General features: G+C 37.9%; 1 protein-coding gene across 1 annotated transcript in view; it reads right to left on the bottom strand.

Annotated features, from left to right (window-relative positions):
• Window positions 1-505: 505 nt before the first annotated feature.
• The window catches only part of UTRN (utrophin), a 389,280-nt gene continuing 374,260 nt past the window's right edge, over window positions 506-15,525 (bottom strand). The window contains 6 exon segments of the mRNA XM_009895523.1: window positions 506-1,021; window positions 2,585-2,607; window positions 5,402-5,488; window positions 6,988-7,096; window positions 12,952-13,195; window positions 13,547-13,705. Coding sequence (XP_009893825.1) covers window positions 1,013-1,021; window positions 2,585-2,607; window positions 5,402-5,488; window positions 6,988-7,096; window positions 12,952-13,195; window positions 13,547-13,705 — 631 coding nt within the window. The 3' untranslated portion in view covers window positions 506-1,012.

Here is a 15,525-nt window from a genome sequence, read left to right as displayed (position 1 = left end):
TTCCATTGCTAATAGTATTGGAAAGAGCTTTCTAATTGTCTCTTCATTTCCAAGAGGCAGACAAAAGACTGGTGCGTTTAAATCATCAGAAGGGGATCTCACGGAAATTAGCTTTACTTCACAGACTGTAAATTCCAAAACTTGAAGCAAGTTTGGCACAGCAGGGAACAGCAAAGCTTTGTCTCTGAACAAAGTTGGGAAAGATTACACTAACGTAGACCTTACTAAAAACAACTTCAGCTATCATCTAAGTCCTCTTTTTAGCTATCTCCCGATTCAAAATAAAGTAAGGCTTAAAAAAATAATCCTCCGAATGGAGTGTGTTGGCTGGAAATAACTAAAAGAAAGTTAAAAATCTTGGTGCATGAGGATTATGACTTGAAATGAGAGTTTACCTGGTATAATGGAGTTAAAATACTGTAGCTTGCACCCAGCAGCATTTTTTTTTTAACCAATAGCAATAATGCAGATTGTGCTGAATGTGGGAACTTCATACGCCGATCCTGAAAACAATTCAAGGGTAATCTGAAATCTGTGTGGTCAGATGCATATAAATAATCAGTACAGAATAATAAATGTGTGAGAACATAACTAAGGGTATTTTACAATGTAAAAGCAAAGAGCTGAAAGGAATGTATAAATGTAACATTTTGCTCCAAACTCCTTATGCAGTTCTCTTTACGATTATCAAAAAGAACGTATATAAAGCCCCTGCCCCTTTTCCCGCGGCTGTATATTTATACAAATCAGTGACAAATACTCCACTGCTCATTAATTTACAGTTGCATAGAAAGGGAAGAAGAAGAAGAAAAAAAACAATACTATAAAAACAACATCCTCATCTTTGGGTATTCAGTGTTTTACTATTTCAAGTAGAACACGCAGTCAGAGTGAACAGCATGTTCCAGGGTCCCATGCAGCCTTCTGATGAAGTGGAACTCGCAACTGGTGGTTTGTAGAAAAGGGCTGTACTGCACATTGGGAAGCACTGGTCGATGTCCAAATGAACACTTCACATTGCCTGTCATGAGGAGAAATAACCACATCGGTACCATGTTAACATGCAGAGAAAGCTTTAAATACTCTCGGCTCGGGTCAGTTAAGGACTTGGATGCCGTCTTACAAAAAGCCTGTATTTAAAAAATTTAGATATATTTGCCCAAGACTCAGCAAATCACTGAGGCATGTATTAAGAGAAACCTAATTTTACTATATTGCAGGGTTTAAAATTCTTGTCGAGTAAGGCTCAGAGGATGTTAGTCTACAGAGCAGTAAATATAACTTACTGAGTCTCCACATTCTGCACCCATAGAAAAAGAGTTCAGGCAAACCACTGTCCTATCTGAAGCCCAAGTGGTAAAAATAGAGAGTATAGAGTCTGGATTTGGACTCAGCCCCTTCAAATGTAATGCTTACTTCCAGGCTCCTATTTCAGGGTTCTGTTCCTGAACAGACAAATGTGCCTTTTCTAATGGTTCTGGAAGGGTAGATTGCAGTGACACCGTTTAGGAATCATCCTGTATCTAAAAAAAAATCAAATGCTTTTTCAGGAAGATTAGTATTATTCCCCGATAACACTGAAAAATATCTCTGTGCCTGCTTAGAGGAAGGATTTCTGGAAAATGCTAGTTTAATTCACTAAGTGCAGGGCACAATTCATCCCATTCTCTTTAGAAATTCTTGTTTGGGAGGGCAATCCTACTATCCCAGACATTGCAATCCAGGAAAGTGTTTGTGGAGCTGTATTTCTGAATTGTTAGATATTTGTTTTGGGGAGGTCTGACCTTGAAAACTGTGAATTAATGGACAAAGTGAAGTAATTTGAGGAAGGAAATAGACTTTTCCCCTAGCACTTAATTCTTCCACACAATTTGTGGTAGTCTTTAAAACTTATTTAGCAATGAAACTTTCAGAGAACTCTGCAATGACACAAGATTATGTCATTCCTTATTTGTCATATGCGGGCTCTAATATCAACCTAAACCTGTAGCAAGCATTTTTACTATTTCTGTTACTTATACCAGAAATTTAACTGATCATTCATACCAGCTAGATTTTCAAGAACAAGAATCTGAATATCAGATTGTTTTCAACCTTTTTGTGAACTCTGAATATAGCCAAATTTCTGCTCTGGGCTTGTGAAGTGGTTGCCTATTGGGAAAAGGCAGCTTAATCTAACACCTAAGATGCTGTGTGGCTCTTGGTCTTTGTGCCCCAATGCCCACAGCTCCTGGAACTGAAGCAATGGGCACGAGGACGGATGTCTTTGCAAGAACCGGCTTTGGCCTTGCAGAGCTGATGCTGGCTTGAAACTAATTGGCCCTGATAGATTTGAGCTAATTCCATCCTGTCAGCATCCCAGAACTGCACACCATAGTATCTTTGCTAATGTCTGAAATAGCAGGAATCTTCTATTAACTGGCATATTCCAAAATCTAGCCTTCCTGTTCACAGGTCTAGCTTCCTAACAGACCTCTAGGGAAAAATGCAGCAAAGAACCTCCACTGCTTGGCTTTGAGGGAACTTTTCCACTTGCTTTACTTTGCTTCCAATGACTATGCAAGTATGTAAACGTGTCTCATACCTGTGGTCTGCCAGTGAAACTTGCTGCAAATAGAAAAAAAAAAAAACAAACACAAAAGAAAGTTAGAAATTCACACGATTCTGCACTTTGGCAGTTTAAAAACAATGCCAGCATCAGGAAAATATGTACTATAGAAGAACAGAGAGACTCTTATCTTAAAAACACGAACATTTAACTAGAAGCGTGTTGTAATAATCTGTACATAACTTTCTTCACAAATGTACTTTCCTTGTAAGAAATCTATAGGTTTATGAATATATAGATGATATGAATTGTTCCTTTTTCACCACTTGTGACCATATAGATCTACGAGTGCTGTATTATAACACCATCTGTTCAAAATGCTCCATTCTGGAACTCACTCAGATGCAAAAGCAAGAATTCTGCCCAATGTTGCAAACTTGCCTAGTTCTGAGGACCAATCTCATGAAAAAAGGAAGGGAGGCATTATGTCTGTTATCAAAGGATCCAGGGACCAAAAAAAAAACCCATTAAGAGCAGTGCTGGACTTACTATATGAATAATTGCTTCATAAGGGATATTTGGAGTAAGTAGAAACACTAATTTCAAGATTAATTATAACTTGCAACCCACAAAAACAAATACAGGAAATAAAAAGACCGGCTTTAATTACAGTCAAGATGGGATAAAAATAATCTACATAAGGCTCAGATGCTAGTAACTGTCCTTAATGAAAGCTGCGGCCAAGGTAGGAGAAACCAGTAGTGATGAGGTGGTAAAACAATATAGTTTAAAACAAACCAAAAAAAGCTAGGTTGAACACAAAGGCTGTTCTAATAAAATTTAGGTATAATTAAAAAAAGGCAAGGCTATTATTTTTTAAGGTTAGGAATACAGTGATGCTCTTCGAACAGACTGCCTAGGGAGTCCATGGAGTCTGTGTCACTGGAATTCTTACAGAACAGGTTAGACAATTTCCCATCCAGAAAGACAGATCCATCTCAAATGACCACAGGAAAAGACGATGGACTAGATGGTCTGTCATGGTCTTCCCTAGAAAAACCCATAGAGTTTAATGCACTCTGTTGGGAAGGCCAGATTAATAATCTTCATTCCAGGCTTCTAAAACAGTAGATGAATTTTACACAGTTAAAAAAAATATACTGCTAGTGAAACTTCCAAGTAAAAGATATTATAGACTTACTGAAGAAGAGCAAACATAACTAGTACCTATGAATTGGGCCATGCTGGTTTGGGGGTGATTTCTGCAGCAGCATGTCAACGACAAAGGGAAAAATCACGTGAAATTTGGAACTGTGATTGCTTTTAATCTTAAATGGTCAGAAACAATATGAAAGGATGTGGGGCCATGGTTTTCACCTGCAGTCCCCTCCTGCCTCATTCGGGATATTGTTTCATGGGTATTACATTTTTTTTCCACGTTTCCTGGTAGCGGAGAGCAGACATCATTATGAAGCTTGCCCTGACACAGGAATGCAAGGGAGTATTTCTGAAAATTTGCTGTAAATTCATTTGGGCCAAGTGTCCAGCAGCTGCTCTACTGCTTATACGCGCAAGACAGAAATTTACAAAACCACAAATTGATACTGCATTTTCTGCTGATTTGCATACACACACACCCTTGAGTTGTGCTGAGTAGCTCCACTAGCTGTTGGCTTCAACAAGAGACACTCCTTAGAATCAAATCCTTAATTTGCAAAGTGATAGGCTCTGAACTATTGAACTCACTGAAAATCCCAAAGGACAGCTGCAACAAAACCTTATTTGCTGGATCCTAATTTGCTTTCTCAAAATGTGCAAAATGCATCTTCTGTGATGCAGTTCTTCAGAGCCAAGCAGTGTACGTACAAGAGATAAGAAGGGTATTTTAACAGGGTTCACCGAGTTTACAAAATAGAATAGAGTTCAGTCTCGATGCTTCCAAAAGGACTGGGCATAAACACCCTCCCTTTTACTCCTGCCTTTTAAAACTGACCATCATTATTACATATCATTTGAAAGAACCGTTGAAACTTTAAGAAGATCTCAAAGTTTTCACTACTGTTTTTCGAAGGCAAAAGTGCTGAAAGTGAAGATATATATGTATGCATGTATTTAAAAAAACCCAAAATACACGAATAACAAAGTTGCCACTTCACTTCCCCTGCCAAAATCGGAAATCAGAGAGATAGCTCCTCACTCTTGTAAGTGCAGTGACGTTCTGGAAGGAACGGGATCAGTGGAAATGTATGTCAGCTGATATAAGCCATGCATATGAAACTAATAGGTTTTCCTTTTGATCAGAGAGACACTGAATAAAGCATCGACTTTCAATGCATTTAAGCAGGGAAAGGTGTTATGTGCTGTGTTAACAGTTATCTCCTCTGGTCAATTAGTTTAATAGCTAGTTCAATAATTAGTTCAGGCAGTCAGGATTGGGCTATGGTCCCTCCCGTTGCCTAAGGACTTTTTTTTCAAGTTTTATTAGAGTAACAGCATTCCTAATTTCTGAATCTACATTTAGTTAAGTTCTACACAGGGCTTACATCAGCGGCAAATGGGATTCTAGGTCTCTTTTCCCTTATGTAGACACAAATGCAAATTCCATATGGAGCTATAGGCTTTTCTTATAGTGAATCACTTCCATTTAAAACATAAGAATGTTTATTTCCCTTCACAAATAGTGTATATTGAGCAACCTTAAAGAACAGAATTATGTAGCTTGCATATCTTGCCAAGAAATCTCATCAGAGAGAAGATTTTTTCCTAGTCAATACCACAAGAATGACTTTTTTTTCTTCAAAAGACCGCCTCAAATTCAATACTATTTTCAGTGACCTATTTTGTTACACTTACAGCAGCAAGCTGGAAATGTGCTGTTGATTTGCTCCATAACATCTGTTAGATCTGTGTTGGTATCATGAGGTGGAACTAACAAGTCATCTGCAGGTATGACAACAAAAAAGAGCAATGAATTTAGTAACAAGAGGTGAAAAAAAAAAAGGACAACATTCTGAAAGGCATTCTCATCCAACCTTCCAGTTAAATACACCTTTATATTTCAAGGGAAACCACTACCTGAAGCCTTTGTAACTTAATGTGCAGGAACTGTCATTGATAATTGCCAGCCTCAGGACAGGAGGTGAAAGTTACATTATTGATTTGCAGCAGAACTCATTTCTCTTTTATTAAAGCTTAACCATTGCACCCAAGATTTAAACTAGAAGAAATTGCCAACAAGAAGTAGTATATAAGAATTTACAGTTAAAATAAATAAAAGACTTATAAGATGTGGGAATTATGCTCGGTAGCTGCTCAATTAATATTCTGTTCCATTTTCAGATGATTTGTCATGTAACTTCCAGAGTGAATACAGCATTCGTCTTCTGAAAAAAAGCTATTTATCTTTTACATGGTCTTTATTCAATATGCACCAGCAATTTCACTAGTGTTAAAATCTTCCTTGCCTTTATTTTTTTTTTTAATGCTGCTTAAAATTAAGCCAAGCAAATGGTTAGAGAATACAACTGGCTCTGTTCCTGGCAGTGCTATTAGACAGCATCTCTCATAAATCTACCATTGCCTTAAATCAGACTTGTAGACATTCCATGTTTTTCCAGATAAATTAAACTAAACCCACATGTCGACGCCGAATGAAAACTTTTCAGTATGCAAAGGAATATTTTTCCTGTTTTCCATGGAAATAAAATATTTTTTTAATCTATAACACAAAGCTTGAAAACAAAACAGGGAGGAAATTGCATTTAAGATAATTTGAGAAAAATCTTTTCTTTTTTTCCCCTAATTTTGAACATTCAATGGTCTGTAGTTATTTCTGCCAATTCCCAGTGGAATTAATGAGTTCTGCTATTGGAGAATTTAAAATAATCTTTCAAGAGAGAAATCCCCGCATGTGCAGAGGCTGTACACTTAAATACTCAATAATTCCTAAAGATGTGAAGTCTTTGAGGGGAGGGGTCATCAAAATACCAGGATAAGCAGAGGATACACAAGATTTTTTAAAGCAGACATCAGGAAGCTTCGATTACGTGTTCTGGACATCTGTTCCTGTATCTGACAGATTACTTGGGTGCACGCATGTACTGTAGGACAAACAGCTGTTGGCCATTTCAGTCCAGTGAAATCTCATTCCCCCTTCAGTGAGGATGGATTTGCCCAGTAAAGTCACTTGCTCAAAATGGATGGGACTAAGCAGTGTACTGACAGAAATCCGTAAGTCAGAGTCACACGGATTCTTGTGATACCACAGCTGTTTGCAAGTGTGGGGAAGCCACAGCCCCCACTGCAGTAAGTCTGGTTCCCAGTAGCATCACAAAGATCAGCTCCTTTTTAGTTATGAATCTTTGCAGAAAGATGCCAACAAACTTATTCAGTAGTCACCTGTAGACCCACGCAGCACATTCTATGATCAAAATGCTTACCTGTCTGATGAAACTGCGAGCTTGTCTCTTGCTCGAGCGGGTAGCCGAGGGCAGGGCGCTGAGGCGAAGCACAGGGGGAGGCGCCATTAACCCGGGAGTCTGACTCGGGCTACATTAAAGACAATAATACCCAAATTTAGATAAACTGTATCTACAGAATTTAAGTGTGGGCTTGTATACAGTCATCCCTCTCCTTTCCTTTTTTATATGCTCTTTAGCGTTTGCTCTCCAAACTATTGAAAGTTGGCTTAGGTCTATGCAACCATCAGGGGGGAAAAAACCACACCAACAACATGTTAAAAGAAAATTTAGACTTAAGTATAATTCTTAGGAGACTCCTGTTGACTGATAGTCTTGTTAAAAACAATGTTCTGTTGCAAGCACACAACACAGAAACACAACGTTATGTACAACCCAAACAACCTGCTGAGGCTCTCAGTCCAGCTTTGCAGAAAGACCACACAATGGTATTATTTGGGTTGTTTATATATGTATGGATTTATACATACACACACATACACACACAGAGAGGACATTCAGGTAAGTTCCCCTAAGAAGCTTCGCTAGGATGATTGATCATGCTTAGATACAACTGTTCAATCATTAACAGTTTTGCAAAGCTCCTTCACAATAAAGCCAAGTGAAGACAAAAGATTCCACAGAGCTTTGTTAAATCTAAAAAGCGGTAGTTAGCCATCGCTCCCGCTGAGGCGGCTTGCCAGGAGTGTGGAGGACACCAAACTTACAGGAAAACTACGTATTCTGTAATGTCCAGAAAATTATGAGAAGGAACCCATATACGTTGAAAAAGTGCATGGTAGGCAAGCCTTTCTAGACCCTTGAATTCACGTGAAGAATCAAACATGCAAGTTCTTTATTACATTTAGTTGTAACCATGTATGTGCCTGAGATCATGTATAAGGGTGTATATATATATACAGACACAAAGTAAAAAAAGACTGTAAGACTTCTTCACTATAAAAACACAGAAATACTGGAAGGGATCTTGTTCAGGCATTTTTTTTTCCTCTTTTCCTTCTTTCTTGTAAGAAATCCTTTGAGGAAGAGAGCAGTAATACAGTTTTTGAGCTCCAGAAGTGATTGTTTTGAAAAAACAGAAGCACGTGAAACGGAATTTACATCTGAGGCAGTTAGAGAATCTTAGCTGAAATGGTTGCCCCTATCATTTATCTTTTTGATTGCAAATCATCAAATTACTTCCAAACAGCTTAAAGAGTAGATTATTTACGTAAATCTGTCAAAAGCAGATATAGAACTAATAAAAATAATTACTTTTAAGATCTTTTTGAAAGTGAGACTGAACAAGTACCAGAACAGCTATGAGACTTGATGCAAAGAGGTAATACACAGAATGGCAGTTAATTTGTGCACAAGTTTGCTCCTTTGCAGCTCAGTCTTAAGTGCAACATTCAATTTTTTGAGATAATTTCCAGTTTAAAAAAAAATAATCTTCAACAACATTTAAATTGTTGAACAGTGAAAGATACTTTTTCTTCTATACACAACGGTGAGAAATAGAAGGAAATGTTTCCTTGGGCACTCAGCAAATTTTTTTCTCCTCCAAATCCCATCTCTCTTTCAGCATGACAATACCAACTTCCAGCTTTGACTAAAAGAATAAATCAAGAAATATTGCTGTGCATATAGAAGACAAAGAAAAATTGAAATGCTTTCAAGATAGCCAAGGATTTTACCATCAAGATAATCCTACGAGCAGTGAATGCCTACCAAGTAGTTAAGCAATTAGCAATTCAGTATCAGGCTTCAACCCAGCTTCGGGGTCTAGGTAAAATGAGCATGGTGATTTTAAATACGCCAAGCCTGGAGTAACTATGTCCAGGGAATTCTGTATAGCCACGAACCTCTGTTCACAAAGAGCTATAACGGTAAAGAGATGAAGCAAACTCTCCAAGGATTAATCATAGAATCATAGAATGGTTTAGGTTGGAAGGGACCTTGAAGATCATCAAGTTCCAACCCCTCTGCCATAGGCAGGGGCACCTCCCACTTAGACCAGGTTGCCCAAGGCCACAAAAAAGAATAAATTAAGAGTTACTTCAGTACAGAACAACAAGGCTAACTCCAGTGGCAGAATGGCTGCTTTCCCACCCCACAGATAGACAGAGAGAATTTGAATAATCCAAGGTGCATACTTGCACCTGGACTGGATCTCTGTCCCTCTTCAAGCAGTAACTGTGGACAAATGGTTCAGAGATGACAGAGGATGACTGAGGAAGGAAGATCGGTGCTGGACTTGATACAAAACTGCAGTAGAGCAACACGTAGGCTAGATCAAGGATAGTCAGGCACTGTAAAGTCAAGATTAATTAGGACAGAAAGGAGACGTCTCAGAACTTAAATGATGAGTTAGTAGTGAAGGTTATTTAGTATCACTTAGGAGTGCTACTGCAAATGATGAAAAAACCCTGCAGAGCACTGGGACTGTAACAGTGGATAAGCTGAGAGCAAACAAAACATATTTGGAACACTTTACATTGATGTAACATAGATTGCTGCAGCAGTAAGAATGAAATATTGCAGTTGCATTTAAAACAAACAAAAAAACCCAACCAAACCCCGCATCCCCTTCTAATTTGAGGACAATGTCTGATGACTTCATTTTCATTTAAATACACTATTAAATGTTACATAGTTCCAGTGACTGCAATAACAAGAAAAGCCAAAACAACCCAAGCCCCTCTTCTTCCAAAAGAATCTTCTTCCAATACAGTTAAGCAAATGCAAAGTGGGGTTTGGAGCAGAAAGGGAAGGGTTCCAGTAGTGGCATAAATGCCTTAATATAATAATCAGATACTGAAAAATGTTAAATGCAAAATAGTTGAGGATATAGCTTCACGTATTTACATGATTTAACAGTTTTACTGAGATAGAACCTGAGAAAAAAATGTAGAAAATCATGTTTTACTTGACCCCAGCTGCATAACATCTACAAGACCTGATCACTTCCATCATCAGCAGCCCCCTTCAGGCATCATGAAGTTCACACCACCTTATTCAAAACAACCCAGCGGACAACCCTTAAGCCAGAAACCATAAGAAAATAGACCTAGATATTACTATATGCCTGCTTCTTCTTTCTGAATAAATAAAAGCAGTGAGATCGAGCACGCCTCTATAGGGATAAGGGGGAAGTTCCCAATTCCATTTTTTGAGAGTTTTCAAGTTTCTTTTTATGAAAAATTAAGTAAAGATACAAAGGGACAGACAGGTTCTTCTCCAGAAAACTCTGAAATGGAGGGATTTTTCTGTATTACAGCAGTTTTTAAAGCATTTCAAGGGACACATTTATTTTAACCTATTTTGAACTACTATGCCTTATTTCGCTGTGCCTCCTGCTGGTGTCTTTCCCAAAGAATGGCCTGAAGTGTTCTGTGGCTTAAGGGATAGATAAAACATACCCGTTCTTCCATTGACTTCTGTTACTTTTGATAAAAAGCAAAAAAAAAATGCCCCCCCCAACCTCTGAATCACAGAGAACCTCAAAAATGCCAATTTCCTTTGCACATCTGTTACAGATGTTTCTTCTTGTTCCAGAATTATTCTCCCAGCCACGAAAGAAACAAAGTCTCGTCTGCTCTTTTGATAAAGCTCCTCTGCTTTCAGTTGGATAGGGAGCTGTAGTCCCTGTTTACTCTGTCTTAGAGTCTGATCATATAGCCAATGACAGATGATTTTAGCTCCCATTAACTTCAATATCAAATTCAATGTGAAACCTCTATTCAGTAGCTCAGACAAGCAGAGAAAAATCCAAACAGACTTTAAACGCTCTTCATAATAGGTCTTTCTCCTACTTTGCACATGCAGTATCTAAAAGGGCTGAAGAAAGAAAAGCAAAAATGGATTCTTTATTTTTTTCTTTACACGATTAACATGTTGGTATCAAAGTTGTCACAGGCCACTTCTGTTTCACCTTCCTCTTTGGCACTATAATCAATCAGGCAGACAAAAATGACAATGTTGTGTGGCAGCCACCAATCCTTTGGGCTTGCTAAAATCAAAATAGTATGCTAACCTCAGAATTGCGACCTGAAGAAGGCAAATGTGCAGTGAGGATGCATGCATACTTCTGGTAAAGGTGCTCCCTAAAAAATGTCTTAGAATGCTCTCATCTAGATTAAACAGTTACTACAGGAAAGTTTCTAAGTTTTGTTAATTCTCTACCCATATCTCTGTATGTAGATAGACTCATTCCATGTCCTTTAGAGGAAAAAAAGTCCCAGTATTTTAGACTCAGCGGCAAGATATTAACCCAAACAACAGTCAGGAGGCTGAATGGAGAAGAGAAATAGAGAGACTTGCATTTGACAGAAGAGAGAAACAGAGATGGCATGAAATGCCACTCACAGCAAAGAATTTGCTGTAAAACACTTGTGTCCTTTAATAGCAGTAATTATTATTACAGGAATTAGAGTTGTATATTTTGACATTGGGACTTGTGAGAATCTTCCACCCCAACCATCCATCTCATTAATGAAAAAAGGTATTCCTTATAGCCACTAAAATTAATCAGGCCAGTCAATAAAAGCAAAAGAAACAAATAATTATACTGAGATCCTCAGCTGGCTTCTGACAAAGTCTTCATCCACAGCTGCATTAGAAAAAGAGTTTTAAAGGTTGAACATGTTCTTGCTTTAAGTGCTAAGTTGGAAGTGACTGTGGGTTTGGCAGAACTTCCATGTTTCTATTCTACAGCTGTTTCTTTGCAGATTTTAAACACTTTGCTGAAACACCTAGTATTGGCCACAGTTCTCAAGATACCTCATGAATGATTGTTAACAGTTGCATCAGTTACTATCTTTCCTGTTAAATATTTAAGCTACTCAAATACTGATTAAGATGCCAGAATGACAGTAACAACAACAAAAATACTCTGCTAGAGGGGTAGGGAAGCCATTGAAACAGACACATCTTACTGCTAGTCAACCAAAACTGCCCAGAAAAATGACAAAGCCAGCGAAACAAACAAAAGATAATCTTTATCACTGTGCTGAGAGTATCATCTACATCAGGAACTTATGCCATTTTGATACCTGGTTTATGCAGTCTATTTCTTGGCTTGCTTAAATCCTCTACGACACAGAGCCAGTCATCTGACTCATGGAAGGGAGGAATCATTTGCCTTACTGGACTCTGACCCAAACGTAACAATTAGCTAGGAGGAAACTTTCATACAAGTTTGTCTTCATCATTCAAGCTTCCACACATGATACAGTACAAACTAACATCTCTAACAACACCTTGTAGATGTTGCTGCTACTATTTTTATAATCTAAATGTGCATATGCTGCCTTCAAAAACCTTCAACATTTCTTCCCCAACAAAGAAACCCTACAATCTCTAGCTGCTGACATTTGCTAAAAGGCTCTTACCTTCAGCATTACTTGTGCACAGACCATTTTGCTGTAGCTTATTGGTCTAAATATGCTACTTGAGAGGAACCGGACTTTTAATGGAATAAATTGCTCCTTTGCAATTCAGATGTATCTTTGGCCATCTGTCTTTGGGATGCTAAGAAAGGTTTCAGTGACTAACCATGACAACAAATAAACAAATTATTTAAGGAAAGATTGGAAAACAGAAGTCAAATACAGGGTGGGACTGGCACCGCTACTTGGAATAGGGTATATATTTTCTTCCCCCTATTTTTTAATTCATGAAAAACTAGTGCACTTGTTTGTGGTATTCTCAGTGTTTCATAAGTTACCGTGATCACTCCAGCACTTGTAATCATCTTGTGTTCATTTGCCTTTCACCATGGCTTATAATAGAGGGTAGGAAAAAATATCATCCTAGAAATGACCAAGTGCAGCAGACCAAACTAGGGTGGTGAAAATATCTGCAGTAAAGTTCCAACTTCTTTGTTCCACCAAGAAATCCATCATGCAGAAACAATACAGGGGAAAGACATCAGCGTGCACCCACCTGCTCAAGTAGCTGCCGTAGCCGGTGAAGCTGAGACTCCAGTTGTTTATTGTGATCTTCCAATATTTGCATCCTTGCTTCCAGGCGACCTTTATGTTGCCTCAGGAGTTTAGCTTCAGCAATGAGCTCAGCATCTTCAGAAGCATGCTGAGGTGACACAATGGAGTCAGGAGGTGACGCGAGAGGGTTTATTCCTCTCCGAAGGTGCTGTTCCTTTAGTTGCTCATATTCTATCTGCAGACTCCTGGTATATTAAAAACAGGAGAAGAATGATGACATAATCAAGCAAATTAAAATAAAAATTATCCTTAGATCAAATGATGTTATTATCACCTCCAACTACAGAACACAAATAGCTCATACAAACACAATGTCTTGACTTGTGGTTTATGGGAAAAAGACATAAATAATAAAGTAGAGGTGAAACCACAGTATTTTATCATGGACCCACTCTCTTCTACCTAACAGAGTCAGGTTCTGCACGAAATATGCCTTGATCCATCTCTTCTCATCTCCAACAACTATACATAGTACATGCATGGCTCAAACAACAATGAGGTGACAATTCAGACACCGGGTAGGATGATTATGAGACCTTTGCTCTTCCTCGAGGTCAGCAATGATGCGCTCCAACTCTCCTCGCTCTTCCTTTTCCACTGACTTGAGAATCTGAGCGGGACTCTGTGGCTGACTCACAGGTGACTCTCCTCCCAGTGTCTGACAATACTGCTGGATAAGGGCATGCTCATCCTCTCTAGAGCAATAAAACAACACAGATAAAGACAGAGCAGTAAAACATTCATTATGTGAGCAAACATCTTTGTCAAACTTGTTTGTTTATGAAAAAGGACTAAGGAGAGCAGAAAATAAGCCTGCAAGAGTCTACCATATAACTGTCAGATGTCTGTCTCAACAAATTGGATTCAAATTTTTATGAGTTGTTTCTATAACAAAATACTGCAAAAAAACATATAACCCCACAATGCACAGGAAAAGGAAAACTGATCTGTATTAGTGTAAAAGACCACTTTACTTTAATGTATGCACAAAGAACAAATGCTGCTGGTGGTTTTGAAAAGAAATAGTGAAAACAAGAATCTGAGACAATATAAACCAAAAATGATTGATTTGAAATGCCTTAAATAAAACCAAAAAAGCTATCTGATAGTTCCCTTTTTATTTTTGGACCATAAATAGGTGACATTTTTAATATTCTTTAGGAGATAATTTTGGTGTGCTCAATTTACCTAATAAAATTATAGAGAAAAAAATCCCCACAGAATTCTTCAAGAAGTCATAGAGCAATGCATCATCATCTAGCTAGCTAACACTGTGCATTGCACAAAGGGACTGACAATGCTGCAAAAATAATGCTATAGGTTTTGAATTAGCATTATATTTCGAGTTGTTTTTTTTTTTCCCCATTCTAATATACACATGTGATACCTTGAAACTCAAGAGTAGCAGATCTCCTCCTCCTAAAACAGATTCGGGGACAGGAATAAACCATAACACTGTCCTCCTCCTGACTCGCATAGAAATTACCTTCTGGTAAGGAGATACAGAAGTCCTGACACTTTCAACTATGCTATAATGCCCAAATGATTTTGATTTTTTTATGAGTGTGCCTTTGTTCCCCAGTTGCTGGCTTTTCTCCATAAGTAAAGTCAGATGGATAGAAAGTGAAGGATACCATGTCCTAAAAATAGTTTGCTCAATTGCTTACTCAAGAAGGATACATCATCAGCAGAAAAACATATACTATTCGTATTTTCAAGAGAGAAATTGCTGCAGCAGTATAACTGCTGAAGTAAACCCTCCTTAAATTCTCTTTGCTTGACTACAAAAGCATAGAATTATAGAACTGTTTTGGCTGCAAGAGACCTTTAAGATCATCAAGTCCAACCGTTAACCTAGCACTGCCAAGTTACTGCGTACCTTATGATACTGTGAAGTACTGTACCTACAAACTTTGTCCTCAAGATCTTCTACAGTTAAAGCATGGTCAATGACAGAGAGAAAAACACATGAGCAGTATATATACACATATTCAGCTATCATTTAGAAAAGAGACTTTCTCATATTAAAAATATTTCTTGTGCTGACCTTTTTGCTACAATCGTTGGAAAGAAGTTGGTATGAATTCTGCTATTAACTGATTGTGGTCTGACATAATGAAAATTATCCTCAAGGACTGCCTTTGAAAGCGCATACAAAAAGTAGGAAGTTCATTGTATACAAAGTATTTATTCTCCAAGTAAAAGGGTAATGGAGCTTTTCAAGAGACTTTTTTAAATTTCCTGTCAGTCAGTTTAACATCTTTCATTACAAAAGATCCAAACATACAGTCTGATTTGAATGAATAGTAAACCCAGTTATTTAGAAACGTATATCCTGAAAGAAACAGAAGTTATTTCTGTGGTGACAAATAATCTATAAAAAACACAAGTACAAGTAAAACACATCAGAAATTTTACAGAGCATTCACATAGATCGGGGGGTTTGTCAGAAATAAATTCAAGCCCTTGGGATAAAGGGAGCAAACGTGTGTGACAGGAACAAACGAGAGTTGCA

This window comes from Charadrius vociferus, unplaced genomic scaffold, assembly GCF_000708025.1.
Source record: "Charadrius vociferus isolate BGI_N301 unplaced genomic scaffold, ASM70802v2 scaffold142, whole genome shotgun sequence".
NCBI lineage: Eukaryota > Metazoa > Chordata > Aves > Charadriiformes > Charadriidae > Charadrius > Charadrius vociferus.
The sequence above is the reverse complement of the archived record's forward strand: the minus strand, read 5'-3'. Positions and strand labels throughout refer to the sequence as shown.